We start from the raw sequence: 26,516 nt of genomic DNA, 5'->3' as shown, positions 1-26,516 counted from the left end.
TGTTGAGCTGGTATGGTGTAGTTTATAACAAATGGGGGGAGTGGTCTCCAGCCTAGATCACACCTCCTTTTCTCTCTCTCTCTGTTTTTCAGTTTTCCACCTCTCATCTCGGTCACCTAAGAGGATCTCAGGCCATGAAGTAGCGAGCACGAGCCAACATGCAGAGGTAGTGGTAAACAGGAGGTTAGTCAGAGACGCGCGCAAGAGAGGGGAAGATGGATACACCGAACAGGTGTTCACAGGGCTAGGGCTGAACAGGTACCACTAAGGTAGGTGAGAATAGTTGTTGTTGAAAACAACAGCAACGTTTCTAAGAGTCTACTGGAGAGTGGGAGTCCAAGGACAACACTACCTGAGTGAAGCTACTGAGCAGGACAACAAAGAGGAGGGTGTGTTTGTCGCAGCGAGCCGTTTCCGTGGGAACCATGGCCTCCCTGGGCATGCAGATGCTGGCGAGCTCGCTGGCACTGCTGGGCTGGGCGGGTGCGCTGCTCACATGTATTCTGCCCATGTGGCGGGTGACGGCCTACGTGGGCACCACCATAGTCACCTCCGAGGTCATCTGGGAGGGCATCTGGATGACATGCGTGGCGCAGAGCACCGGGTATGTCATGTGCAAGCCGTACGAGTCCATGCTGGAGCTGGGCACCGACCTGCAGGCCGCCCGGGCACTAATGGTTTTCGCCTTGCTCATGGCCAGCGGCGGACTCCTGCTCGCCTTTGTCGGGGGCAAGTGCACCCGCTTCCTGGACGGCCAGGACAGGCTCAAGGCCCGGGTGTTGCTCGCCGCCGGAGTGGCGCTGATCGTCGCCGCGGTCCTGTGCATCATCCCGGTGTCATGGACCGCTGGGGCGGAGGTGCAGAAATTCTATAACCCCCAGATGTCAGACTCTCAGCGTCGAGAACTCGGGGCTGCAGTGTACATCGGGTGGGGGGCTTCCATCCTCTTCTTCCTGGCGGGGGGAATGTTCTGCAGCTCGGCCTGCTCTCGGAAGCCCTCCGAGGACAACACGCCCGCCGTGAAGTACGTCCTTGTGCGCTCATCCGTTAACGGCAGCTCCAGACACACCCCAGGCCCGTCCGTCCGCTCCCTCCCAGAGGGCAGCCAGTGGGGCAGGCAGCCCATCACAATGGCGAAGCTCCCCTGCCATGCACCCTCCGTGGGGTCCAACTACAGCAAAGCGCCCTCCACCAAGTCCCAGCTCCCTAGGCCTATGTCACCCCAGTCCGAGGTGAGTGAGGGGCCCTCCACCAAGTCCCAGCTCCCTAGGCCTATGTCACCCCAGTCCGAGGTGAGTGAGGGGCCCTCCACCAAGTCCCAGCTCCCTAGGCCTATGTCACCCCAGTCCGAGGTGAGTGAGGGGCCCTCCACCAAGTCCCAGCTGCAGAGGGCCGAGTCCACTAAGAGTGTGGAGTCTCTGACCAAGTCCCAGCTCAATGACACAGCTCCATTCACAGATGAGCCACCAATGACTCCTACAAAGACTTACATCTGACTGACAGCATTTTCTTCAAGGCACTGCCACATTATATTCTAGTTAAAATCACCCTGATTGGATCAGTTGTGCACTTTGCACTGGATTTGGATCGAGTGAAAATATATATTTAAAATGAAGCTGTTGAAATGTATATGTTTTTCTTAATGTTCAAATGTATGTCTAGTAAAATGAAGGAAAGATAATTGATGTAATTTCACAGTGCTCGTGTGTTCTTTGATGTGTAAAAAAATGAATGTGAATTGTGATCTTGATGTTATTACTTTTTCAGTTATTGAAATGTGATCCTGAAATAGTTCTTAGAAAATGTGTTCTGAAATGTTATCCTGCAGCTATTTGAATGTTCATTTTGATGTTATCCAAATAAAAGTTTATACATTTCTAGATATATCTTTTACACATTGTATCTATTTTTATTTCATTTGCCCGAGGAGCACAATCAATCAAACTGAGGAGCACAATGACAATCAATATCAATCAATGAATAAGAGTTCAATATGTCTTCATAATTTGATATTATCTATGTGTCATGCTATTTTGTAGTATTATATTGAGGGGCTTGCTAGTCCGTTACATCGATACCCTCTCCCACTTTCTTCCTGGTATCGTTCTCAATTATGGCTTTTAGCAAAGTGAAAGAGCATCTGTGGTGAAACCGGTTTGACAGAGAACGAGCTAATAAAGATGCTTTGCATTCTGTCAGGACTTTGTATATTTGCAATGGATTCAAATCCAGTTTCACTGTGAGGCAAGCTGGGAAATCATGCGGTTTTGGAGTCATGATTCAACAGATGTTTTGCTTTTGTTATACTTTAATATGAGGCTGTTTTGGGGATGTTTAGTAAAGTAGTAGTTAAGAAATAGTAGCTAGAGTAGTAGCTAGATAGTGGTTAAGAAAGGAAATGGTTAAGGAATACTGTGGTTATTTGGTTCACCTGTCTGAGTATGACATGTATATGTACATAAGAATTTGACTTTTAGTTGACAACAGGAATAGAACAGGGAGTCTTTTAAATGTTTTTAGTGTCTTCCACAAAGTTAATATACTGTCTTTCCCAGTCAGACGGTTAGATGTCTTTTTTTTAGAAACTAAGAAATCCCAGAGACTATAATATTGTCCTCTACATCAGCTGCTTTTTATTTAAATAAGTTAAAAGAGATTTTAAATGTCAGCATGAAACAGCAGCAGGTAGATAGTAGGAAGTACAAAAGATTGCATGTCAGGTTCAAAACACACTTTACAGAATGATTATCAAAAACAACAAAGGGAAAACAGAAGGTGTTCATGCTCCACCAACTAAATTCAAAGTCACATTACATTATGTTGTAGCTGATGTTGCTTTCATGATTTTTGTTCGCACCTCACAATTGTTGTATTGTCTAATGTTTCCATATATTAAAGGGACACCTAGGCGTAATCGTAGTACCGATTAACACCACTTATGATAACCAGGTTTTGTCAACCCCGGTTTTACAAAGTAACCCTGGTCAGGGCTCGAATTACGTGGGAGCCAGAGGGAGCCGAGCTCCCCTAGAGTGAGGACTGGCTCCCATGAAAGCAACAAAGTCAAAAACCTGAGGGGTTCTCTCATATCTGAAGGTGTCTGGCATTGTAATTTAATCTTAAACAACCGCTCATTATCCATCCCTGTGCGATCTCTTACCATTAAAGACGTTAAATTAAAATATAGGCTACTCGGTACGTAGACCTACGCTCTTGAACGCAGCATGACACTTCACCACCACACCACTAGACTATATGAGCAAACCGTATCGATTTGACAGCACTCGCAAATCTGAAGAAGTCACCCTGCTTTGATGTGAGTGTTTTGTCTATTTGCGTTCATTGGGCTAGCCTACGTGGTTTGATACGTGCTGAAAAGTCCTGTTTGCTGTTGAACGTGTAGCCTGCGCAAAAGCGCCACTTGCGCCTAGGCTATTTCATTGTATCGCCTTTTTAGGCTATGCGCGGGGTGTGCCAACTTTTTATGAGATAGAGAGACCCCCTTAAAGACAAAAAGATCATTTGAGCCCTGCCCTGGGTTACATCTGGGTAGGTTAAGCTCCCTTCGTAGTACAGGCCCCAGGCAAGCTTGATGCTTTTTCTCTACGAAACTCCCCCTCGCTCGGTCTGAAGCTCTTTTCCTTTTCTTTGCATCTTCCATCAAGGGTTTTCTCTGCTTCTTCGCTGGCTCTGCCATTATACACACGTTTGCAACAATCGCTAGCGTTTCGTTAGCCTGCCTCTGTGCTGTATGCAGGATGTAAACTGATCCTGCTTCCGTCGGCGGGTAGGATACACCGAACTCGCAAGTGGGATATTCTTCTTACAGGCAGTAGGGGCGGGCGAGAGAGTCTTCATTTGCCCTGTAATGAGTCATTTAACCATATACCAACTTACGAAGATGATTAATTAACACGAAAACGTTGCCTGGTGTCCCTTTAACACACCTGAATGAAAATGAGCTCCCATCCCTTGCCATGTTTTGAAGCCTCCACTATAGCACCTGATGTGACGACCCTTCTGCTACCATAATTTCTGAAGGAACATATAACCACAGTATGTCAATATCAATGGATTTTACCTAGAAATATAGCAACTTGTACAGGTCACATTGTCTTTCCTGAGTAAACAGTTAACTGTAACCTTACTGATAATTACCGAAACAGGTTCACCTCTCAACAGTTGGAATAATTCTACAATGCATTACAAATACTAATTTATAGCATATAATCCTGGTACAGGGGTGTGATTTTTTTTTTTTTTTTTTATTAAACTAGGTGTGATGAACACATTACATCAACTTGTCAACTCACTGCTTCCATCTTGTGGCAGCATTGTGTACAGCAGTTGACTTCATTCACTTCAATATAAAACATTACTAAATCAAACCATAATGATTTCCTATTTGCCATTTTGTTCAGTTATGAACCATCAAATAATATGTGGACCATATCTTGAAAATCATTTGATGTCACAATACCTTACCATTGTTTCTGAGAAGACTGCCAAAGCATTCACATCCGAACCCAAATCAGATCACAAGTGTCCAAAATGTTTTGCTTAACATGCCTTACTTGTGCAGGGCCATGGCCTTTCTGTACAGATACACAGCCCCAGGTATATACCCAGTCTCGTGCTCCTGCACTGCTTTCTCCCATTCCTCTACCTCACTGACGGCAACTCGGATCATCCGCCCTTCTCTAACCATGCTGTCCAGCGCAAGCTCCAGCTCAGCTTTGTACTTCAGGTTGTCAGGGTTGGCCCTTGTTGTCATGCAGATGTGCCCCCCTGAAACAGGCGCCAAAGCATGGCTTTATCTCTCTGGTTCATTATGAACTTATTTAGCATTTAGAAATATAGATCACTGATTCTAACCCTAACAGCTACAGTTATATTCATAAGTGTACACACCCATGCTAAAGTTTACTAAAAAGAGAAAAAAAGGAAAAACATCTTTTGGAAATTGACATGGTTTTATTTCAGTTAGCCCAAAAGCTGGTTTGATTTGCATTGAGAAATGGTCTTATGGAAAGTACCCCATGCCAATCTCTAGTATGGTGAAGGATATGTGATGATGTGGGGCTATTTTAATTCCAAAAGCCAAGGGAACTTTATCAGAATGCATAGTATCCTGGATACATAAAGTAACTGGCCTTTAAAAATAAAAATCTGTCTGGCTCTATGGGAATTTAACAACGGGGTGTGTATACAGTACTTATGCCCCCTGTATTTTAAGGAAGAACATTTGTTTATTTATGATACATTATTCATTCACAAAGAAAATTGGTATCCTAAAAACGTTACATTTTTCATCATTTTTTAAAATGAAGGTTAAGATTTCCATTAAGATTGGGTGTGTAAACTTATGAACACAACTGTAAGCAGCAATGACTTTCTTCAATGCAAGACGCTTAACAATAATAAACCAAAACAGCATAAAAATAAATATATATCACAGAGAGAGAGAGAGAGAGAGAGAGAGTGAGAGATTAATTAAATGACATGATTCTGTACTGTAAATGTGATCAGAGTTGATGTGACAGGTGCACCGTTCACCTGGTTTTGTGGCCCGCCACATCTCTTCAATGACCGGCACGGGTACCTGTCCGACACTCAGCGCCCCCACAATTACAACAACGTCATATGCCTCTAAAATATGAGGGGTGAGACAGAAGAAAACACAGGTGATATCAAAGAACTGGAGCAATAACCACACCAATCTAGGTTGACCATGTTGGTTGAAATGAGTTTCAATTTTATGATTAGTCCTATGAACATTTCAAGCAGAGTTCAATTGCAAATACAGATATCCTTCATTTTAATGAATGGTCATAAGTCAAGTGCATATCAGGTAGGCCTAAAATAAACTGTGATCGGGTTGTTTTGATTTTATTTATTTTCACTTAATCAACCTAACTGCATACTACATTGATATTACCTGGAACACACAACAAATCTCCACATGATTTATGATATCTGTTTTTAGAAATGAAGTTTTCCTTCTATTTCTCATATTTAAATATTCAGAAGTCCATGCAGTGGCATACCAGCTTGTACAGGAAGTGGTTCTAACCCAAGCAGACACTTCCACAGCTCCTGATACAGCCCTGTCTTCCTGGACAAATCCAACATGACTTCACTGCCATCCAGTCCACTGAAATGCTGAAACCCTTTTTCTTTCAGCTGCAAAAACAAAAAGACCCTTATGTGAATTAATAGATAAACATAGTGTTGTAAACAAATGTGGCTTTCCTCTGTGTACACAGCTATATGTTGACCTTACTAAATATCTAATTGATTATTCAAGTGCAATTTATTTTCCTTGACATGTTTAACACTCTATAAAGTGCCATGAGACATGTGCAATGTTTTGGCGCTCTGTGAGATGAAATTGAATTTAAATTGAAATGTTGCAATTTGTTGGCAATGGCCATAGGGTTAGGATTGGAGTTAGTTGGCCCATGCAATGTGCACATTATTGAGAAGTGCATCATATAGGCTAATTTATTTCTTAAATCATCACCATAAACAGTTATAACTTATTTACCTTCATACTGACCAAGCCTGTTCCACAGGCCACATCCAAAACCTTTGCACTGTCCCTGTCACCTTGAACGTGAGACGCAATGCATTCTGTGGCCAGACTTGGAGCGCGATAGTCCAGGAGAGCTACATCCTGTTGCAGAAGATATAACAGGCTATTGGAATTCAGGTGAACAGTCAGTGATAAGTGTTTTTAAACAGAGAATTGGGAATATTGTCAATTGTCAAACAATAATTCATAGCAAAGACCCTAGAGGAAGCCTATTGGTTTGGCTTTCTCACAAAACAAAAAGGATTAGCCTAATGTCTTGTTATCGCTTCCGTCCCCATACTGATCTTTATTTCTCTCACCTCTTCATATTGTTCAGCCCACTTATCGTAGAAACACATTTTATCCCTTGGACCACTGTTTTCGTGTGCAGAAAGAATTACATTTTTCACATCTGTGAAAGTCCTCGTGTGCTCTTCCATTATAGTTTATCTGCAAAAGTCTGAAATACCAGCAGATAATTTGTCAGAGGTTGTCCCTCATATCCAGAGACTTTATTGAAGGACTTTGCTCATTTCAACACAACATGTCAACACACAGCTCAGCCATTCATTCTTCTTCTTCTTCTTCTTTTTTCTTTGGCGGTTGGCAAACAGCTTTTAGGTGCATTACCGCCACCTTCTGAATAGGAGTGTGGGTCTGAATACTACATCCCTCTAAATTCTATGGAATAAACCTGTTGTTTTCAAATATTGAAAAACACATCTAAAACATTGTTCCCCAGAATTTCTTTGCAGTATATCTGTTATGTCCAGACTTATTTTTTCTTGTGCTAGCTGCTCTATAAGTGTCTGTCGTTCCTGTTGGAATTTAGGACACTATACTATGACATGTTCTACAGTTTCTTGAATGCCACACTCACAGTAACCATCAGCATGCTTTCTCATTAGAACTAGTGTGCTGTTCAACCCTGTATGCCCATACCTCATTCTTGACACAATATCCTCCTCCTGTTTGTTTCTGCTGGTATTCCTACTGCATCCTACATTCTTTTGAATTGAATACAGATGCCTGCCTGTAACTTCATTATCCCATAAATATTGCCATATTTCCTTATTCTTAGCTTTAATCATATTTTTAATTTCAGCTTTGCTATATTGTACCTGAATACCTATGCTGTCCTGTTTTGTTGCCTGTTTAGCATACTTGTCTGCCACTTCATTCCCCACTACTCCTACATGGGCTGGAACCCACCCCAGAAGGACGCTGACTCCTGAATTGGTTAACCTATTTACCAAATGCACTATCTCATATATAATATCCTGCCTGGATTCAGAATGTACATTCCTTATACTTAATAAAGCTGAACTTGAGTCAGACCATATTGCTACACTTTTAGATCTATACTCCTCCACCCATAATAACGCCAACCATATTGCAATTAATTCAGCTGTATATACAGCAAGATCATCACTAACTCTCTTAGCCTTTACCAACTGTAATTCAGGAATTGCATTATGCAACTCCTACTCTCTTGTTTATTTTTGATGCATCTGTGTACACTGAATATTATTTCCATACTTTTCTCTGACATATATTTCAAATGCACAATTATCAATAGTAACTCCACTCTCCCTTTCTTCCAATAATGCTACATCTATTGCTACTTCCTTAAACATCCATGGAGGAACACTTGAATATGCTACTGTTGGACTTACACTTAGTGTTGTAATTTCCATTTCTCTTGCAACATTTCCTATTGTCCAACCAATACAATAGGATTTTCCTTCTCTTGGCAGGGCATTAGAACCCTCTGACAAGAATGGTCATCTTTGTGGCCCTTCAGGTTTGCCCAGTAAACAAGGGCCAACTGCTCTCTTCTTAGCTTAAGAGGCATCTCTCCCATCTCTACCTGGATAGCAGCCACAGGAGTAGTTTATATGCCCCACTACATAATCTCAAAGCCTGATATTGTATTGCATCCAGTTTACTTAACTGAGTTGCAGAAGCAGACCCATATATAAAACATCCATAATCCAACACTGACCTCATTAATCCTATATAAATAGTTTTCATAGCTGGTCTGCTTGCACCCCACTCTACTTCAGCCATTCATTATCTTTGGCTCAGCTGTTTGAGCTGCTGTTTCTTTTCGGGTCTAGCTGACTGCACATTTCCGGTTGTTATACTATGCTTTTTATATATTAGGTTACTGCCATCAACTGGACTGGAGCAATAACCACACCTGCTTCAGGTGTGCCGGAGTTACCGGATATACGGTTTCTGAGCTTCAGCGGTAGAAAAATATAGCCAACCTGTACAAAATCACGAGTGCACTTCTCTCACAGCCCTTGCAACGGCTATGGGAGGAGGACAGATAAAGGACATTATTTTGGGGCAAGTGCAATTTGGAGAAAAATGCTATATATACCCTCGTGGTCAGCAGAATCTGAATACAGTATTTACTAGGTAGTAATATTTCTCCATAACTGTATGTGTAATGGTTTCAGAAAATACCTCCCCTAAGGTGATGAACAGTGAAGTTACTTGTGATTGCAGTTCACACATTCACCACTGGAGTGTGGATAAACTTCAACTCAGCTGAAAGTCAATCACGGTTCAGGCATACAGCTACTGTAAGTTTTCACTGTTTTTTTACATTCTTCTGCACTGTTGTGGCGACACTGAAATTCGACTCTCAGGACTTAAATTGAATGATACCGTATTGTAGTTGTCTGCATTTAACATTTTGCACCGATTTAGCTATTTGTTAGGTAGGCTATGTCCAGTTTGTTCTAACGCTATGCTCGCTAACATTAGCTACCATTACAGCAAAATGGCCAGCTCGCTACTAACTTCACTGACCAACGTCAGTTATGAAGTGAGTGGTATTTGGGTTGTTTTAACGTCCTTAAATTCGTCTCTTTTCTGTTCACTTCAAATAACAAGGACATTATATAGAAATGCGATTTATTCCAATGCCTGACTTAATTAACCAGGTTAGTTAGATTAGCTCTTTGGTTAGCAACAGTGAGCTGGCTAACATTCACGTAGCGTTAACGTCTAACGTTAGCACTAGCTGTTTTGGTGTTTGAACTAACGTTAGCTATCTTCCGTAGTGCCGTCCGTTTCTTGCATAACATTTATGTCTGAGAAATTAGATAAGAAACAAAAAATGAATGGTTGGTTGGTCCATTTAGCGACGGGTTGTCTTTAACGTTAATCCACAGACAATAACAGTATGATGGCTGCTTTAAATTCTACTCCAGTGTCTTGTTAGTTCCGTGAGCTAAAATTAAAACATCTATGGACAATTTGGAGTCGAACAACGATAACTGGCTAAATACCAAACCCCTGCCAGGTTGTCAACTTTATTTGACGTTTCACGTCTAACGGTAGCTGTCTAACTTGATGAAGTTTTGCAGAGCTTGCGGAGTTGCTTCACGTTGCGCACAACAATAACAATGCATTGATTTCTGATGGTAATGGGGTCCTACCATGATGTGCTGCAGACTTGTGTTAAATGTAACTACGTCACATCTCAATGCATAAAGCAAAACTAACATTACCTCCTCTTTTGCTCATCACTTAGGATCCAGAGCTGAAAATGTCTATCCTTGGCCTAAAGAAGAAACAGCCCAAGACTTTTAAAGTCAAAGTCGTCACTATGGATGCCGAAATGGAATTCAGTTGTGAAGTAAGTTAGCCTGCTTATGACGTTTGAAAACAATGGGAAGTGAACCAGACACAATAACTTTTTGTTTTCTTTAGGTTAAGTGGAAAGGAAAAGACCTGTTTGACCTTGTTTGCCGGACCATTGGACTTCGGGAAACCTGGTTCTTTGGTCTGAGATATAAGGTGAAGGATACCAACGCCTGGCTGAAGACAGAGAAACGGGTGAGTAAGCATAGGGTGGACAAGCAACAAGGCGCCATACATTGGTATTGCGGTAGTCCCAGTCCCAATGGAGGCTCTCGATCCCTTACAGACTGCTGTATTTTGGCAAAATGGAGCACCAGCATCTTTCAACAGTGGCTGTTTTGGCTGGGATCTAGAATAGGAACTTTTAAAACCGGGACAATAGTGTGTTACCACTCCTGGGGAATTGTACCACTGGACAATGTACAAGTTGGATTGCACAGGAACATAGTAACAATGAAGTTAACGAGGGGAACTAAGGAAAAATGCCCAATGAATGTAACTGACTGAAATATCCTCTAATGTTTTATGAGGAGAGGTGTGGTCGTGATGCCTAAACCCTGATGACCTAGGGTGTGATTGTAGTGCAGTTTGTTTGTACAGTCTAAATGTGTTTGTTTTGTGCTTCTTCTGAAACAGGTCTTGGATCAAGAAGTCCCCAAAGACTCCCCGATAACATTTCATTTCTTAGCAAAATTCTTCCCTGAGAAGGTGGAGGAGGAGCTGGTCCAGGAGATTACGCAGCATCTCTTCTTCTTACAGGTGGGTGGACCTGGGCTTTCAAATTATTGACTTTCTCTCTCTCCCTCCCTCCCTCCCTCCCTCCCTCCCTGTCTGTCTGTCTGTCTGTCTGTCTGTCTGTCTGTCTCTCTCTCTCTCTCTCTCTCTCTTTCTTTCTTTCTTTCTTTCTTTCTTTCTCTCTCTCTCTCTCTCTCTCTGTATTTTGTTGGCATGTTCTTGACAATAATGTTGTGCTACACATGTATATCGTACATGATATTTGTACCATAACAATGTTTCTGACATTGACTGTGTGTGTTGAAATTCAACCCCATAGGTTAAAAAGCAGATATTAGATGAAGAGATATTTTGTTCACCTGAAGCGTCTGTACTTTTGGCATCATATGCTGTTCAAGCAAAGGTTGGTTTTGTAGGAACTTCCATTGTCCACCGAATTCTAATGTAATGAAACATGAATCTATAGCATGTAAAATTACGTAAAATGGCAACCTCTGCGTATTTGTTACTTCCAGTATGGTGACTATGACCCAAACTTCCACAAACCTGGCTTTTTGGCCCAAGATGAACTCCTGCCTAAAAGAGTGAGTAAGGGTGTGATCTTTTGTTGTTTTACCTGTCTCGATAATGCTGGTGTTCATAATTGTGTGTGTGTGTGAGTTATGATGTTGTGATAATGTATGATCTGCAGTAATTTCATGCCATTGTCTTTGGAAGAAATTACCGACACAATTGATGACAGATGTTTATTAATTGGGTGTTGTTTGTTATACATAGATGATTTTTGTAAAAATACTGTATAGATTTAAACTGTGGACGTGTCTGTCTGTGTGCGAACAGGTTTTGATGCAGTACCAGATGACCCCGGACATGTGGGAGGAGAAGATCACCGCCTGGTATGCAGAGCACAGAGGTATCGCCAGGTAACACACCCTTTCCTCTCTAGAACCTCGGCCAAGCTTCTTTGGTTCCGATTCTAAACAGAATCCTTGTGTGCTGCTCATGGAGACGAGTGTTCTGTTAGCTGCCTCTGTTCAGTCACTGGTTAAGAAGACAGTGATTGACCCCTAATAGTGTCTAATATGTCCATCTGAACGCTTTGGTTAAAAGAAAAATCATCACCATACACTCTTTGGCTATAGTTTCACCACATTCATGTTTCTGTTCAGGGATGAGGCGGAGATGGAGTACCTGAAGATAGCACAGGACCTTGAGATGTACGGTGTTAGCTACTTCTCCATCACAGTAGGTTCCTGCTCATCAATACTCTGAGGCCTTGCTGATAAGCGACAGAACTACCAGAACATGTCAATCAGTTTTAATATAACTCACAAATGCTTTGGTAATAATAACGTGTGCTTTCCATCACAAATGCTACAGTAACGATAAGAAAATACAATACATTCATACTGAAATGCTGTTCTTTTGTTTGGGAATTTCATATGGTAGATTGTAATGGTACTGATATAGTATTGGTATAATATTGATATGCTCATTCATTGATATAGTGCTTTCTACTCACTTTTCTACTGCTGAACGACTTCTCTTCCTCCTCCTTAGCCACTGCTGAGTGGCCTGCCCTGTTGTGCACTTGTGCACCACTGCCGTCTGGCCGGTTGGGGTCCGAGATCGCCTTGTGTTTGAGACCCACACAAGCACTCGTGCATCACTGACGTCCTCTGATGTTTCTTTCCTTAGCAAAACAAGCGTGACACAGAGCTGCAGCTGGGTGTGGACGCCCAGGGTCTGCACATCTACAGCCCCAACAGCAAGCTCACCCCCAACAAGTCCTTCCCCTGGAGCGGTATCCGCAACATCTCATACAGCGAGAAAGAGGTGTGCGTGTGTGTGTGCGTGTGTGTGTGTGTGTGTGTGTGTGTGTGTGTGTGTGTGTAAGCGAGAAAGAAATAATAATTGATAAGTCCTAAAGAAATTAAGGCCAGCTTGAAGTCTTGGAAGGCTTGATCGTAGCACATAGTGAAAGATATTTAAGAGAATTTCAGTGTTCTGTCCGTCTATCTGTTGCTATTGTTTGTGTTATTGCATTGCTCATCTGAACCCAGCTATACATTAGATCTGATGGCCTTCCTTTTGATTGAGTGGATTTTATACTATTGTTATGTACTAATGCTGTTGTATATTTCTCTGCTGTTAGTTCACGATAAAGCCACTTGACAAGAAGAAGGATGTTTTCAAGTTCTACTCTTCTCAGCTACGTGTTAACAAACTGGTAGGTGAAGAGATCTATTTAGAATGTAGAATTATACATTGTGGCTGTGATCTTATTTTCATTTCTTAATGGATTCTCTTATGACTGACACATGGCAGATATCTGAAATGTGAATGCACAGTGTAATGTAATGCAATACGAACAGATGACTGCATCGTCTCAGAAGAAGTGCTGACTTTTGTTAACATTTACAGTTAAGAACAAAATGATTCATACCCCTGGCAAATATTGATTTAATGTTTATTTTCTCTTGACCAATATGTTTGTTCTGACTGAAAATGACACTGCCACATGCCAAAAGGTTGTAAGACAATGTGGGAGAAACATGGAATCAAAAAAAGAAGTGTTTTCATTTTTTTTTTTTACATTTTTATGAAAAATGGCATGTCCAAAATTATTAATACGCTTTGTAAATAATCAATGGAAACATCTTTATTTGCATTCACAGCTCTCAATATGGTTCTTATAATATCTACTACCAAAGCTCCCCATTTCTCCACAATGATTCTAGACCACACCTTTTTAGCAGCAATCTGGGTTTTGAGGCATAGATGATTATTTGCCATCACTCTGGCCTTGTGCTCACCTTTTTGACGGATTGAGGTCTGGACTCTGGCTGGGCCACTCTAAAATGTTATTAATCTAAAATATATTATTCTCCATTTCTTGCCTTGTTTGACTGTATATTTTGGATCATTGTGTGGTTTAATGGTCCAATGCCGCCTATTGGGGCAGGTCTTTTGGCAGACCAGATCTTTTCCTCCAAAAATCTTGATGTAGCCCCTTGTTTTAGTGTTACCATTTACTCAGAACAAACATTGGTCAAGAGAAAATCAACATTAAATCAATATGAGTATGAGTAATTTTGTTCCTAACTGTTAGTGTCTACTAAACAAATAAAATGTAAATGTGATTAATTTATCACAGATCCTGCAGCTCTGCATTGGGAACCACGACCTGTTCATGAGGAGAAGAAAAGTGGACTCGATAGAGGTCCAGCAGATGAAGGCTCTGGCCAAGGAAGAGAAAGCCAGGAAAAAGGTTCAGGCTCTTACTCATGGATCTATTGATTATAACTTGGCCCAATTCTTAATTAACTGATGAATAGACAGATTGATTATCTGCTTGATGGTGCTTCAAATCAGCCTTCCCTTAAAGGTGCTCTAAGCGATGCCACACGTTTTTTAGGCTAAAACACTTTTTGTCACTTACAGCAAACATCACCTTACCATCCGCTAGCTGCCTGCATACACTGTCCTGAATACACTGTAAAAAAATGCGATCTCTGTGGACAGCCCAGGCTCCAAAAACGGCAACAAAAACAACCTGGGCAAACCTAGCCCATACATAACAAACTGATCCAGCAAATCACAGACGAGATGCTTGTTTAGGAGAGTTTCAATTGCACGGGAGGGAGGGGGAGGAAGTAGCGAGCTAGTCTCTGTTTTGTTTGAATGTTAACAGAAGTGATGTTACCCAGCATCGCTTAGAGCACCTTTAACTCTCAGATGGCTTTCATGATGGATTAGAACATTTTGCCAATTAGCAGTTTGATAACTGAAATGAAAGACCCAATCGTATTCTAAAAGCATGCTTTTATTCTTTGCTGACCGTGTGACTCCTGTGACGGGCGTTGTGTTGTGTGTGTCGTGTGTATGTGCCCTGTCTTCGTTGTGTTGTGTGTGTGTCGTTTGTGTGCCGTGTCTTCGTTGTGTTGTGTTTGTCGTGTGTGTGATGGATGAACGGTCAGATGGAGAGGCAGGTGCTGGCCCGGGAGAAGCAGATGAGGGAGGAGGCGGAGAGAGCCAAAGAGGAGATGGAGCGACGCCTCTTCCAGCTGCAGGACGAAGCCCGCATGGCCAACGAGGCCCTGGTGAGGATGCACATTACACACAGAGACAGAGATAGACACACAGACAGCAGTGTTTCCCCTACAATGTATTCATCAGCGGCGCAGCGCCGCTCCTGGAATTCAAGTGCCACTGCAAAAAAAGTTGCCTAATTAAAAAAAAAAATAGACGCAAGTGAACTTCAGGAACAGCTGCCGTTCGTTCAGGTTTCATGTCAACAAATAATAGTAGGCTAACGTTGAAGGTGCAGTCAGGGATTCCACATGAGATCACGCTTGTTTGTGTTTATATTTAAGTTTATTAGCAGACGCAATTTCGTGCAAAAAAACGTAGCCTAGCCTACATTATGTTAACCAAGGAACCAAATTAAACACACCAGCGAGATAGCTCACCCCTACCTTCAGTAGCCTATTCCCAGATAAATTCCACGCATTGTTTCGTTTTTGTTTGTGATACAGGCAATGCTTTCAAGCCCTGTGCTGCTAACATACCTAGGCTGTGAAACTAAGGTCTAGCTAGCCTATTGGTGGGTTTAATGAAATTTGAGTAATAGGATACGCAACCATTTACATCTGAGATAGTTTGTAATTCCTGTAGAGCTCACCAAAATTATAGATATGATACAAGACACTTATCTGCTATAATCCAAGATAGATTTTCTTCGAGTTTTTGACCATTTATTTTACCAAATGACATTGGAAACATAATTCATTTCATCCACATATTCTTATGCACCATGCACAACAACGCTACTAAGTTAGCTTAAGACCGTGAGAATAAAGCAAGCGTCACGGGCAGTCACGGCATTAAAGTGACAGGCACACAATTCGACTTGCACAGCACCAATACAGTGTAATGACATGAAAGAGAAGTCTATATAGTTTATACAGTGCTGTGCAAAAGTTAAGACACCCATGCTGAAATTTTGTCTTTAATGCCTTATTAAAAAAAAAAAAAAATAGGACATCAATTAGTTTTTAACGTATCATGTATCATAAATAAATAAATGTTATTATATATAAATGTCCTAACCAGGCTTGGAATTTCACTATTTTAGGGGCAGGGCCACTTGGCCTTCAGTTGGGCAAATTTGTGGGGGGCACAAAGGCCACATGTCAGGGCACCAAGGCCAAAGTTAACTATACAGTAGTAGGCTAAAAAATGATCAAAATTGTATTTAGCCTATTCACAGCAGTAGACCTGCATCACTGTATGAAACATTGAAACATGACATATTACATAGAACTGTAAATCATCTAATCATCTAATATTTACAGATATCTAGGCTATATTTAACATTTATTTTATATTTGGCCTGTTATGAAATTATGTATTGAACAATTTAAGCACAGCTCAGCTTTAAGAAACTCAAATAGCCTACATGCATGCTTAGCATTTTGTGATCATTAAGGCTACTTTAACAAACTCTTAGTCAGCTGTATATCCTCTGATTTTAATATTTACAGACATCTAGGCGATATTTGTAACATTTATTTTGTATTTGGCCTGTTATGAAATCACATAGAAAAATTTAAACACTTAATTAAAACCCAAATTTGGAGACATGCATGTCGAAATTGGCTGCAAATTCAAAACCGGATTACTCTGGAACGGCTACCTGTACAGGGGACTGCTTTAAACCTTCGTGGTCGGTAAGGTCTGCTGTTTATTTTGATATATGGTTTGCCATGTTTTGAACGAAGGGTTGGTGAAGTATTCCACCAAGATGAATGTGTAGGGAGAACCTAGAATTTAAAAGCGGTATACTGCGAAATCACGGTAATTTCCTGCTTTCCAACCGCGTTAAGGAAACATCCATACCGTCCCATCCCTACTGTTGACTCAGTGCTGTTGCTGTCTGTCTAGCTCCGCTCTGAGGAGACGGCGGACCTGCTGGCGGAGAAGGCCCAGATCGCGGAGGAGGAGGCCAAGCTGCTGGCTCACAAGGCTGCGGAGGCGGAGCAGGAGCGCCAGCGGCTGGAGGTGACGGCGCTCAAGACCAAGGAGGAGAAACGACTGATGGAGCAGAAGATGCGCGAGGCCGAGTCGCTGGCTGTGAAGCTCGTGGAGCAGTCCGAGAGGAGGTCAGACGATACACACACACACACACACCTTGAGACATTGTAAATTGATAAAACTGCTCTATAGATAAATAAATAAACTTTTTAATTGAAAAAGAATAAATATGAAAAAAATAATTAAATTGGTGTTTACTGTTTAGCGTCATAATAATGCAGCAGGAGAGAAAATGTATCAGAAATAGGGAAAGAAAAAGAGTAGGGTAAATAAAACCTCAGTGTAATATGCAACATAAATAAGACCAAGGACATTAATGTAGCGTGTGTGTGCTTCAAGCCAGAGATATGGTTCAACTCCTTCATCCTATGCGGATGATTAAGCACTATAGTATTCTCGTGCAGCAGATACCAGCTCCATCTCAGTCATGTGTGAGTCATCACCACAGTCTGGCTGGGTGCAGCATTTGCTCACATGTCACAAGCTGAGGACACTGCATTCGATCTGAATACACAAAAGGGCCGGGGAGAAGAGCATGGGATTAGATTACATGACTGGGTGTAGTTGTGTATGTAACGACAATGGTGGTGTCGTCGTTGTTTTGTAAAAGGAGAGCACTTAAGACCACAAGCAGTGGAAAGTTTCTACAGACGCCAAGCCAAGTAACATCAGTGAGAAATTCTTATCTTCAGTATCAGTTCATTTGCAGTGGACTGCTCAGGCTGAATCAGCGCCTGTGTCTACAAGTATGTGGGGACTTCAGATGGTCAAATCTGTCCTCAAAGATCTCTACTGCTTGAGTAGAAAAGACTAACTGTAGACCAGACTTCATTGGCATTTTATAGTTGACATCAAGATTTCTTTTCCATCTTTGTCCTTCTGCTGTTTTGTGTTGTGGTTATAAGCTTATTACGGTTTACTTGGTGTCGAGCTGTTACGTTGGTTGGTTGTTTTTGTTGTTGTTGTTGTTTACTTATAGAGTATTGTGTTGTAGGTTAAAGGAGGCTGATCACCTAAAGCAGGACCTGAATGAGGCCAAGGATGCAGAGCGCAGGGCCAAGCAGAAGCTCCTGGACATCACCAAAACCACATACCCGGTAGGACACGTCATGAACAGCATTGCCATCGTAGTTTCATAAGATCATGTGTGTTTGCATTTACATTGATTAAAAGAATTACACACCTGATTAAATCTGTGTGTGTGTGTCTAGGTGATCACTTCTTATGCTACCCCTCCTGCCGCCCCCGAATACCCTGAAGTGTCCATGGAAACAGGCTCGCACAGAATGGACTTCAAGGACTCAGACATGAAAAGGCTGTCTATGGAGATCGAGAGGGAACGGTGGGGTGCATGCTTTCACACTTCACGCTGAATTTTGACGCGTCCAATTCTGTGTCAGCCAAATAGGCGAAGGATAGGCAACGGAGAAGTAAACATAATGTGTGAAAGATGTAAAAAATAACTGGAAACTCTGAAAATGTAATGTAGGAAGTGCATCAATGAATTGTGCCTCATTGTGCACTCCAATTGTTCAGCTGTGTAGGTTAGATAAAGCCATTAGAATACAGCACTATACTTTTTTGCATTTTTGCAGCTAGTCACAATTTTGCCAACTATCAGTCTCTGAGGGATCGTCATTATTCTGCATCAGTAATACATTTAAGTACTTTGTGTGTGTTTGTATTTGTATGGGTCACCTCCAGGTTGGAGTACATGGAGAAGAGCAAGCACTTGCAGGACCAGTTGAAGGAACTGAAGTCTGAGATTGAGTCCCTGAAGCTGGAGGAGCAACAGCAGCAGGCCGGCGTGTTTGGCATGTGTCCACCCCAGGCCCGCATCTACTCCGAGCCCGTCTACTTACCTCACAGCAACGTAAGGGCGCTACGCTAACATTGAACACATTACCTCACAGCAACTTAAGGGTGCTGTGTTAACACAGAACACACTTAACTCACAGCAACTTAAGGGTGCTATGTCAAGACAGAACACTTTCACAGTGCAATGGCGCTACGCTAACACACTTACCTCGCAGCAACATAAGGGTGCAATGTTAATACAGAACACACTTATCTCACAGCAGCGTAAGAGAGCTAAGCTAACACAGGACACACTTACCTCACACCACTGTAAGAGTGCTATGTTAACGCAGAACACACTTACCTCACAGCAACGTGAGGGCGCTACGCTAACACAGGACACGGGCTCTCATAAAGTAAGGGTGCTATGCTTACCCAGCAGACATTCATTAACCCTTAGAACCCGATTGACGCAAAGTGCGTCAAAAAACATAAAACCTTTATTGCATGACAGAGAACAAGTGGGGCTTTTCAAAGAGACTACGCACTTGTCTGTACGATCAAGTATGAAAATAAAAAAAAATCATGAAATTAAATCAAATTGCATCATATTTACAGTCTATACTTCTCTGCGTTCACCTGCGCACCCATTACTTTCGTTTGAATCACTCGCGAACCCGTGATCGCATAGATATGGCAAGCATATCAGATGAAAGAGGAGAAACAGGGCTATCCATTGGTACCATGGATATCGATCTTTCTGGCTTATAAAAACAGACGAAGTGACTGCAAAATATTAACGTCATGTACACACCAACGCTGCACACCCATTACTCTCGGAGTAATTACTCGCGGATCCGTGATCGGATATATATGCCACGTATGTTAGATGAAAGAGGAGACACAGATCTATCATTTGATACCAAATACATCCTTCTGGGTTATAAAACAGACGAAGTGACAGCAAAATAATAACTTCATATAGCTGGACTTACCCCACGTTTTTGTCTGTTTTTGTGGCAAAGCATGTTTATAATCCAACGCTATCGTGTGTTTCTCTATGGCAAAACATGTTCATAATCCGGTTTTGAGATCCTAGCAAATTCCTGCATGGCATCCAATTCAAGGCTCACATTGCATCCCAATTTGTTCAACAAACACACACCTTTTTTGCCTTTACTTTGTTCATGGCAATGCAGTAAAAAGTTGAGAATCATCATGAGTGCATACACCATAGTCACACATGCTAACAGGCAAACTTGGGTCAAGTCAGGTCAGATCAGTTCGTGTCACAGATATGGAGCGCAGAATGGTAATTTTTCATCGCTAAATAAAAAATGGCATTTATTTCCGTAAATCACACACCACATATTTCTGTAAATTGCTCAGCCCCAGAGTATCCCTCTAACATGGCAATTATATTGCCCGTTTCAGGACAGTCTGCCCTACACACACATGAAATGCATGTAGAGCTATGAGCTTGCTGTGGTGAGATACAGGTCAAAATATAAGAATTTTTATAATATGATTTTTATATTTAAATTTTTTAAAAATCAAAATAAAATCAATGCTAGTACTAATACATGAAATGATCTGGATAGCCTAGACTCTGCTGAAAAAAACAATATATAATATGTGTGTGTGACACTTACAATGACCAGAATAAATCCTTATGAATAAAGGTAGTGAAAATGCCCTAAAAACAGCTTAGGGTTCTAAGGGTTAAAGGAGAAGTTTGGTGTGATATTGAACTAAAGTGTGTTGAAACATGATACCGAGTGAACTTTTGTCTCATAGCTTATCTCAGCTTGTCCCCTGCACTCCGAAAGTTAGCCAATGCTACCAAGGGACTGTTCGGTTTATGGAATGGACCACCGGAGGAAAATAGGGGAGGGTCATGTCTTTTTATTCTTTGTTGAGGGGAGGGTCACCCAACTTTTTTTAGTCTAGAAGGGAGGGTCACGCAACTTTTGTATTCATGAAAACAGCAAAATTTGTGCCGTCGCCCACGGCCTCGTGTCTAATGTCTAATGTCTAAAGTGTTTATTCTTCATTAATGCCTATTGTAGCCTAAGCAAAAAGCTTAACGTGGCTTAATGTCCTAAAACAACGATCAGTAATCACCAAATTGCTCTCATATTGTTCCTCATAATCACTAAGAACCTTCAAAAAATTTAGCATGAAGTCATATTAGGCCTATGAACTTTAGGCTACCTGACGTGACAGCATGTTCCTTCACTGTCTCCTTCACTGATGCCTATGGAAAAGGCTTAACGTCCCAAAACAACGATCAATGATCATTCAATTTCTCTCTCATATTGCTCTTCATAATCATCTATAAAAATCTAGCCCGAAGTTTTTTTTCTTTTTGAGCATGTCGAATCCCAGGACATAACGCACTGGGCCCAGTTTCCCGACGGAGACACGATCTTAAGAGGGTTTTCTACGATTCATCTTACGATCGTTCGTTTGGTTTTTCCGACTGTTTCCCGAACATGCTCGTAGCGTGAACGCGCATGCACTGCTCTTAACTCATTGAGTCCTTTTTCCTTCCCATGCGTTAAGTGCCAAAAACGTAATATTACGTTTTTAGCTTTTGTTAAAAATTACGAAACTAGACACTCTAACACACCTTATATGTGATTTTGGGAACTCTGTGATGAATGGAAATGAAATATATGACGATCGAAAACTCACGAAAACGCACAATCTGGACATTTTATCTGGACATTTAATCATAACTCGGTTGCCGCTTTGGGTCGAATCAGTGACGCATGCACGTCATCTCAAAACCAGGCCATTTTCGTGGGTCTATCACTAGGTGGCAGTCTCGCCAGGTCTCGCTGATCACTTCCCGGAAAACAGCTTGGCATTCAATGAGTAAAGATGCTCTTAAGGGGAGCTGTCCACGTTAATAGTTCTGAAATATCCTCTGATTTGATGGTGATGTCAGGTGACTGCACGTCACAGCTATAAGCCTACCGTTTAAACTTCGGACACATTAATTCACATCAACACGAAAATAGAAACAGTTTGACATCTACATGTAAGCATCCCAAGTAGGTTATATACCACACACAGACATAAATAATTGTAATAATTTAAAATTAAATTGTTGCACCATGCGAACACGCCACCCAATGTCAGTAGTAATATATATTCTTACCTTAACTTTCACGAGTTGAGTCATACCTCTCCCGTGTCGATATGTCCACTCAAACGCTCTGGTGTGCGGCGCGAATGTGTTAGCATATTGCTATGCTAGAGGGCTCAGACGTAGCCATAGAGGGAGTAAGATGGCAGTAATCAAAAACATCCACGTTTTCCCTACTTAAATACAGTTGCACGAGTACTTGATAAAAATGTGTAAGGTCACACAACATGAAACGTGGCGATTTTCCAAGCGAATAAACAGGAGAACTACAATGTGTGGCACAATAGCACTTGGGAGTACTTCGACCTAGCGTAGTAATATTAATTAACACCTAATTGTAGATCCTATCCACCACAGAGTTTAGAATCCATGCTTGATTGACCCCTTAGCCTCCCCCTCCCCTCTGAGCGAGAGAGAGAGGCACACACACTAGAGATGCGCGGATGGGCTATAATTTCAACCGTAACTGCATAGCAAAACTTATCATCCATCCGCCACCCATCCGCACCAAAGTTTTTTGACCAATTTTCAAAACCGCACCCGCCCGCCATCCGCTGGTTATTTTAATGTATATGGGTGATGCGGTGCTGCTGACGTGAGGTTAGAAAGCTCTTGCCTGTTCTAGAAAGACTGATCCAATGCAGCAAATATATTAAAAGGCTAAAGTCCTACATTGGCTATGTTGTAGCCTATCCCCAGAATATCAGCAGCACTTTAATAAGGGGCATAAGCCGAGTGAGCCGAGTCCCTGCCATTCTTAATACAAAGCATGCTAGTTGATTGTACTACAGTGTGTGTGTTTGTGGCATTTTGGCAATCTGCTACCTCTATGAAGTGGAGCAAGTGGTCCCGAGTATCCTTTGAGGATGCCAGAGTAGTTAGCCACCACCATAACCACCAGGGGGCGCAGTTTGCCACCACGGTTGTTCCACGTCCACAGAATCCAGGAAAAAATTGTAGGAAGTAATGTGTGATCGACCTGTGTGCATAAGGATGTATTATTTTGATAGACTGTAGATTAGTAATGTATTACTTGTTCCGACACAGTAGTTGAACATAATAGATTATACTATATACTTTGTACTTTATACTTTACTTTTACTTTAATTTTTTTTTTAGATGACTATGATTTCAACAACCTTTTTGTTCATTTGTGAAGTGACCTTGGGTGACATGAAAGGCGCTCTAAATAAAATGTAATATTATTATTTATTATTAGTAGTAATAACAGAATTCTTGTGCCAAGTTCTCGTTAGCTAGTATTTTCTGTGTGGCAGTGTTAACTTTGTGTGTGTGTGTGTGTGTATGTGTGTTTTAGCGCAACTCTGCCTACCTGACTCAGATGGCCTACTTTGAGGAGGTGTGAATGGAGAGACTCCTCATCGAGAGGAAGAGGAGGAAGGGGCAACAGTACATATCCACCTGGATGTGCATACTGATTTTAGCCATGAACACACACACACACACACACACACACCAAGGAGCAGAACATTTCAGCCTCTACACTAACTCCCATTGTGAGTCCTGAAGGAACTCTTCACAAACTTTTTTTTTTTTTCTTGCATTTCATGGTCTACACAATTTTAAGTTATGTGTGCATTTGGTTGTGTGCCACTTCCTTGTGCTTTAATTTCAAACTGAGGTTCCATTGTACATATAGCCTATCTACTATCAAACCCAGGTGCCTTTTACAAACGTGTTGAAAAAGGGATTAATGTTCAGCAAGACGTATGACTAGTTCAAACCTCTGACGCAGTTCCTTGCTGTGATATTGCTGTGAAACTCAAGAAATATTTAAAGATCTTGTCGTTTGTGACGAGCAAGCGGTTTAGTAGGTAAATTACATTCTGTGAAGTGAGACCACACCCAGTCCTAGAAAGTTTAGGATTAGATATCACATTTTGGGCCCTCATTTAAAAGGCGGGCAAAGTGTAAAGTCTGTCATCAAGCAAAGTTGTCGTCCATGAACTACAGCTATCCTTTTGCATGTGAGAGCACTGAGTCTGAGTCCTCAGTGTTTGCACGTAAAGTCTTACCCATGGCCTTAAATCAGTTCATGGATTTTGCCTAGTTATTAAATTAGCTTAGAGGAGAAATCCGGCGATTTTCTTCACATAGATCTCCATTTATCGAGGTCACCGAGTCCTGTCGGTATGGAAAAAACCCCGAAAACAATCGGTTTTGCCCAGCTCGAGTTGCTGCAACCAACAGCTAAAGTAGCCAGGCAGCTACAGCACTACACACGGGGGCTCATGAACATGCCCCCAGAGTGTAAGAATGGTTTTAGAAGACTGGTCTAATTTTTGACAAAAATGTACACTACCTGTCAAAAGTTTGGGGTCACTTAGATTACAACTTACATAATTGCAAAAGGGTTCTCCAATGTTTTCTCAATTAGCATTTTAATATGATCTCAGATTAGTAAACAGAATGTGCCTTTGGAACATTGGATGAATGGTTGCTGATAATGGGCAATGTATATATTGCATTAGATCAGCCATTTCTTTCTACAACAGTCAAGAACCCTTTTGCAATTATGTAAGCACATAATGTAATCTGAGAACTGCTGCCCTGATTAAAATTCAATGCAACTGATCTAAGCTGGTATTCTGTCTATTCATTGGTTTCATCAGGTCCCTTTCCACAGGTGTATAAAATCAAGCACCTAGATTATGAATGCAGACTGCATGATGCTTGATTAATACACCTGTGGGAAGGGACCTGATGAAACCCATGAATAATGGAGTGGAATAGAAATTTCTAAGCGACACCAAACTTTTGACCGGTAGTGTACGTGCTGCTAACACGTCTGGTGTAGCCAGTTCCATTGATTATAGTGTAAGTTAATTGTTGCAGCAGACGCTCAGCAAACAGAACACTTCAGTTACGTGTCTGGTGTAGCCTGCCTGATAGGCCTTGGTCTTTTCCCATCATTCAGATTTGGACCCCATGTCTGTCAGATCGAAACCCTTAAATTATTAATTTCCTTCTTTTATCTATGGGGTCCTTAAGAGCGAGGTGGTTTGCACTAGAAACCTGTTTAATTTCTTTTTCTAACGTATTCACAAGTTATCTAGACTTTTATTTGCATTTTGTACACTAAGATGTTGAGCTTTGCCTTAAACTTGTGATCTTTGCCTTAAACTATTTTTATTAAGGGATTGTTATGTAAAATATAAAAAGTGGACATAAACATACACACACTTTACCCCACACTACAACCATTGGCAAAATAGCTGCGTTTGGGAGAATGCTCACAAATGCACTTTTGTGCACACACACATCACTTCAGTTTGTGAGGAGGCACTACAAGAGTCAAGTAGTTTTGTTACTGATGTGAGCTGTATTATTGTATCAGATTATCCTAGTTTATGTTCTTTCGTCTTTTAAGTCCATTTATTTGGTTTACTTAAGTCCAGTGTCTCTGACTCTTTGACACGGTATGTGCGCATTATGTATCGGTTTTGTTTGTGTTTTGTTGATTGTCCATGTTTTTCTGTTATTTAAATGCCATGAGAAGTCTGTGTCAGACTTTGCCACTGATCACTTGCTAGTTGTTGATGGAGCACAACCCAATTCACATGCAATACTAATGGTAAATCACAAGAGACTGAGGAAGACCACGGGATGCACATGTCACCATCAGTAATGTCATGTTCTGAATGAAAGCTTTTAGTCTTGGCCTAATCCAAGTGCCTAAAACGTGTCGATGTTCACATGATGTACGTGTTCCCCTTTGACCAACTAAAGAAGATGTGATGATGGCGATGATGATGAGGATGATGATAATGATGATGGAGTGTTTGAAATCATTTGTTTGTTCTGTCAGAAGAGAACACCCAGCAGAGAGGTGGATTCTAGACTCGTTCCATGCCTCAGATCATTTGGGTTACTATTATGGATTTCATATCATGGTTTTGTTTACATGTATATTTTCATTATGCAGTGTTGTCTTTGTAGGTAGATAATCATGCCTTTTATAATCTGTAAGGGTCTGTTTTTTGTGTTAGAATATATGGTTTTATGCATTAAGTCTTAAATGAGTCTTGATTTCACAGAAAGACAGGTGACTGCTGCTGAAGGCATCCTCTGTTTTTATGGAATGTCTAATAGAATGGTCATGGAAGGTGTATAAAAGTTTAAAGAGGCCATGGAAGATTTGTTGATTTTTATTTTTGAAAAGCCAAGGGTTCTATGCTATAGGGGTGGAGTATAAGTCACCATGGCAACAGTCTGGCTTGATGGCATTATTGGGCAGTGCAGAGGTGTCTGGGTGATTCTGTGATATGTCAATCACAGTGTCAGAAATGCCAACTGAGGTGTGTCACAGTCGGGCTTACACCAGGCATGTACCTGAAGCTCTTCCTTCATGAAACATAAAGATAGTTTTAGAAGAATGGTCTAATTTGTTTTCGAATGGACACACCGCCATCACATCAGGTGGAACGGTTTAGTTACGTGCCTGATGCAGCCCACCTGTCAGAGTTAAAAGGATTTGGT

The 26,516-nt window shown here is 41.4% G+C and overlaps 3 protein-coding genes across 3 annotated transcripts; 2 read left to right on the top strand and 1 right to left on the bottom strand.

The window, feature by feature from the left end:
• The first annotated feature begins 425 nt into the window (after positions 1-425).
• LOC143112641 (claudin-4-like) lies at positions 426-1,582 on the top strand. The gene has a single exon (XM_076274919.1). It carries the CDS (start codon positions 426-428, stop codon positions 1,494-1,496), a length of 1,071 nt encoding a protein of 356 aa, XP_076131034.1. The 3' UTR covers positions 1,497-1,582.
• A 595-nt stretch (positions 1,583-2,177) lies between these two features.
• Positions 2,178-10,191, bottom strand: mettl27 (methyltransferase like 27). The gene is made up of 6 exons (XM_076274747.1): positions 10,102-10,191; positions 6,895-7,034; positions 6,548-6,676; positions 6,048-6,183; positions 5,557-5,649; positions 2,178-4,788 (listed from the first exon to the last, which is right to left on the bottom strand). Exons 2-6 carry the CDS (start codon positions 7,012-7,014, stop codon positions 4,571-4,573), a joined length of 696 nt encoding a protein of 231 aa, XP_076130862.1. The 5' UTR covers positions 7,015-7,034; positions 10,102-10,191; the 3' UTR covers positions 2,178-4,570.
• On the top strand, positions 8,822-26,044 carry nf2b (NF2, moesin-ezrin-radixin like (MERLIN) tumor suppressor b). Its single transcript, XM_076274746.1, has 18 exons — positions 8,822-9,001; positions 9,092-9,168; positions 10,125-10,229; positions 10,304-10,429; positions 10,871-10,993; positions 11,289-11,372; positions 11,485-11,553; positions 11,810-11,892; positions 12,139-12,214; positions 12,668-12,805; positions 13,125-13,199; positions 14,127-14,240; positions 14,950-15,072; positions 16,916-17,133; positions 18,060-18,162; positions 18,277-18,407; positions 18,770-18,938; positions 23,335-26,044. Exons 3-18 carry the CDS (start codon positions 10,140-10,142, stop codon positions 23,380-23,382), a joined length of 1,770 nt encoding a protein of 589 aa, XP_076130861.1. The 5' UTR covers positions 8,822-9,001; positions 9,092-9,168; positions 10,125-10,139; the 3' UTR covers positions 23,383-26,044.
• Positions 26,045-26,516: the final 472 nt, after the last annotated feature.

Source organism: Alosa pseudoharengus, unplaced genomic scaffold, assembly GCF_046254945.1.
Source record: "Alosa pseudoharengus isolate Yale_2024_CS ecotype anadromous, Long Island Sound unplaced genomic scaffold, YU_APseudo_1.1 YU_APseudo_1.1_scf_8, whole genome shotgun sequence".
NCBI lineage: Eukaryota > Metazoa > Chordata > Actinopteri > Clupeiformes > Clupeidae > Alosa > Alosa pseudoharengus.
This window is presented reverse-complemented; position numbering and strand designations above follow the sequence as displayed.

Bases quoted from the DNA above. Each gene is read 5' to 3' on its own strand.
- LOC143112641 (XM_076274919.1), top strand. From the start codon at position 426: ATGGCCTCCCTGGGCATGCAGATGCTGGCGAGCTCGCTGGCACTGCTG.
- mettl27 (XM_076274747.1), bottom strand. From the start codon at position 7,014: ATGGAAGAGCACACGAGGACTTTCACAGATGTGAAAAATGTAATTCTT. The intron at 6,677-6,894 runs GTGAGAGAAATA...CTTCTGCAACAG, and splicing joins GGGCTGAACAATATGAAGAG to GATGTAGCTCTCCTGGACTA. The intron at 5,650-6,047 runs GTATGCCACTGC...CTCATATTTTAG, and splicing joins ACCACTTCCTGTACAAGCTG to AGGCATATGACGTTGTTGTA.
- nf2b (XM_076274746.1), top strand. From the start codon at position 10,140: ATGTCTATCCTTGGCCTAAAGAAGAAACAGCCCAAGACTTTTAAAGTC. The intron at 11,373-11,484 runs GTTGGTTTTGTA...TGTTACTTCCAG, and splicing joins CATATGCTGTTCAAGCAAAG to TATGGTGACTATGACCCAAA. The intron at 12,806-13,124 runs GTGTGCGTGTGT...CTCTGCTGTTAG, and splicing joins TCTCATACAGCGAGAAAGAG to TTCACGATAAAGCCACTTGA.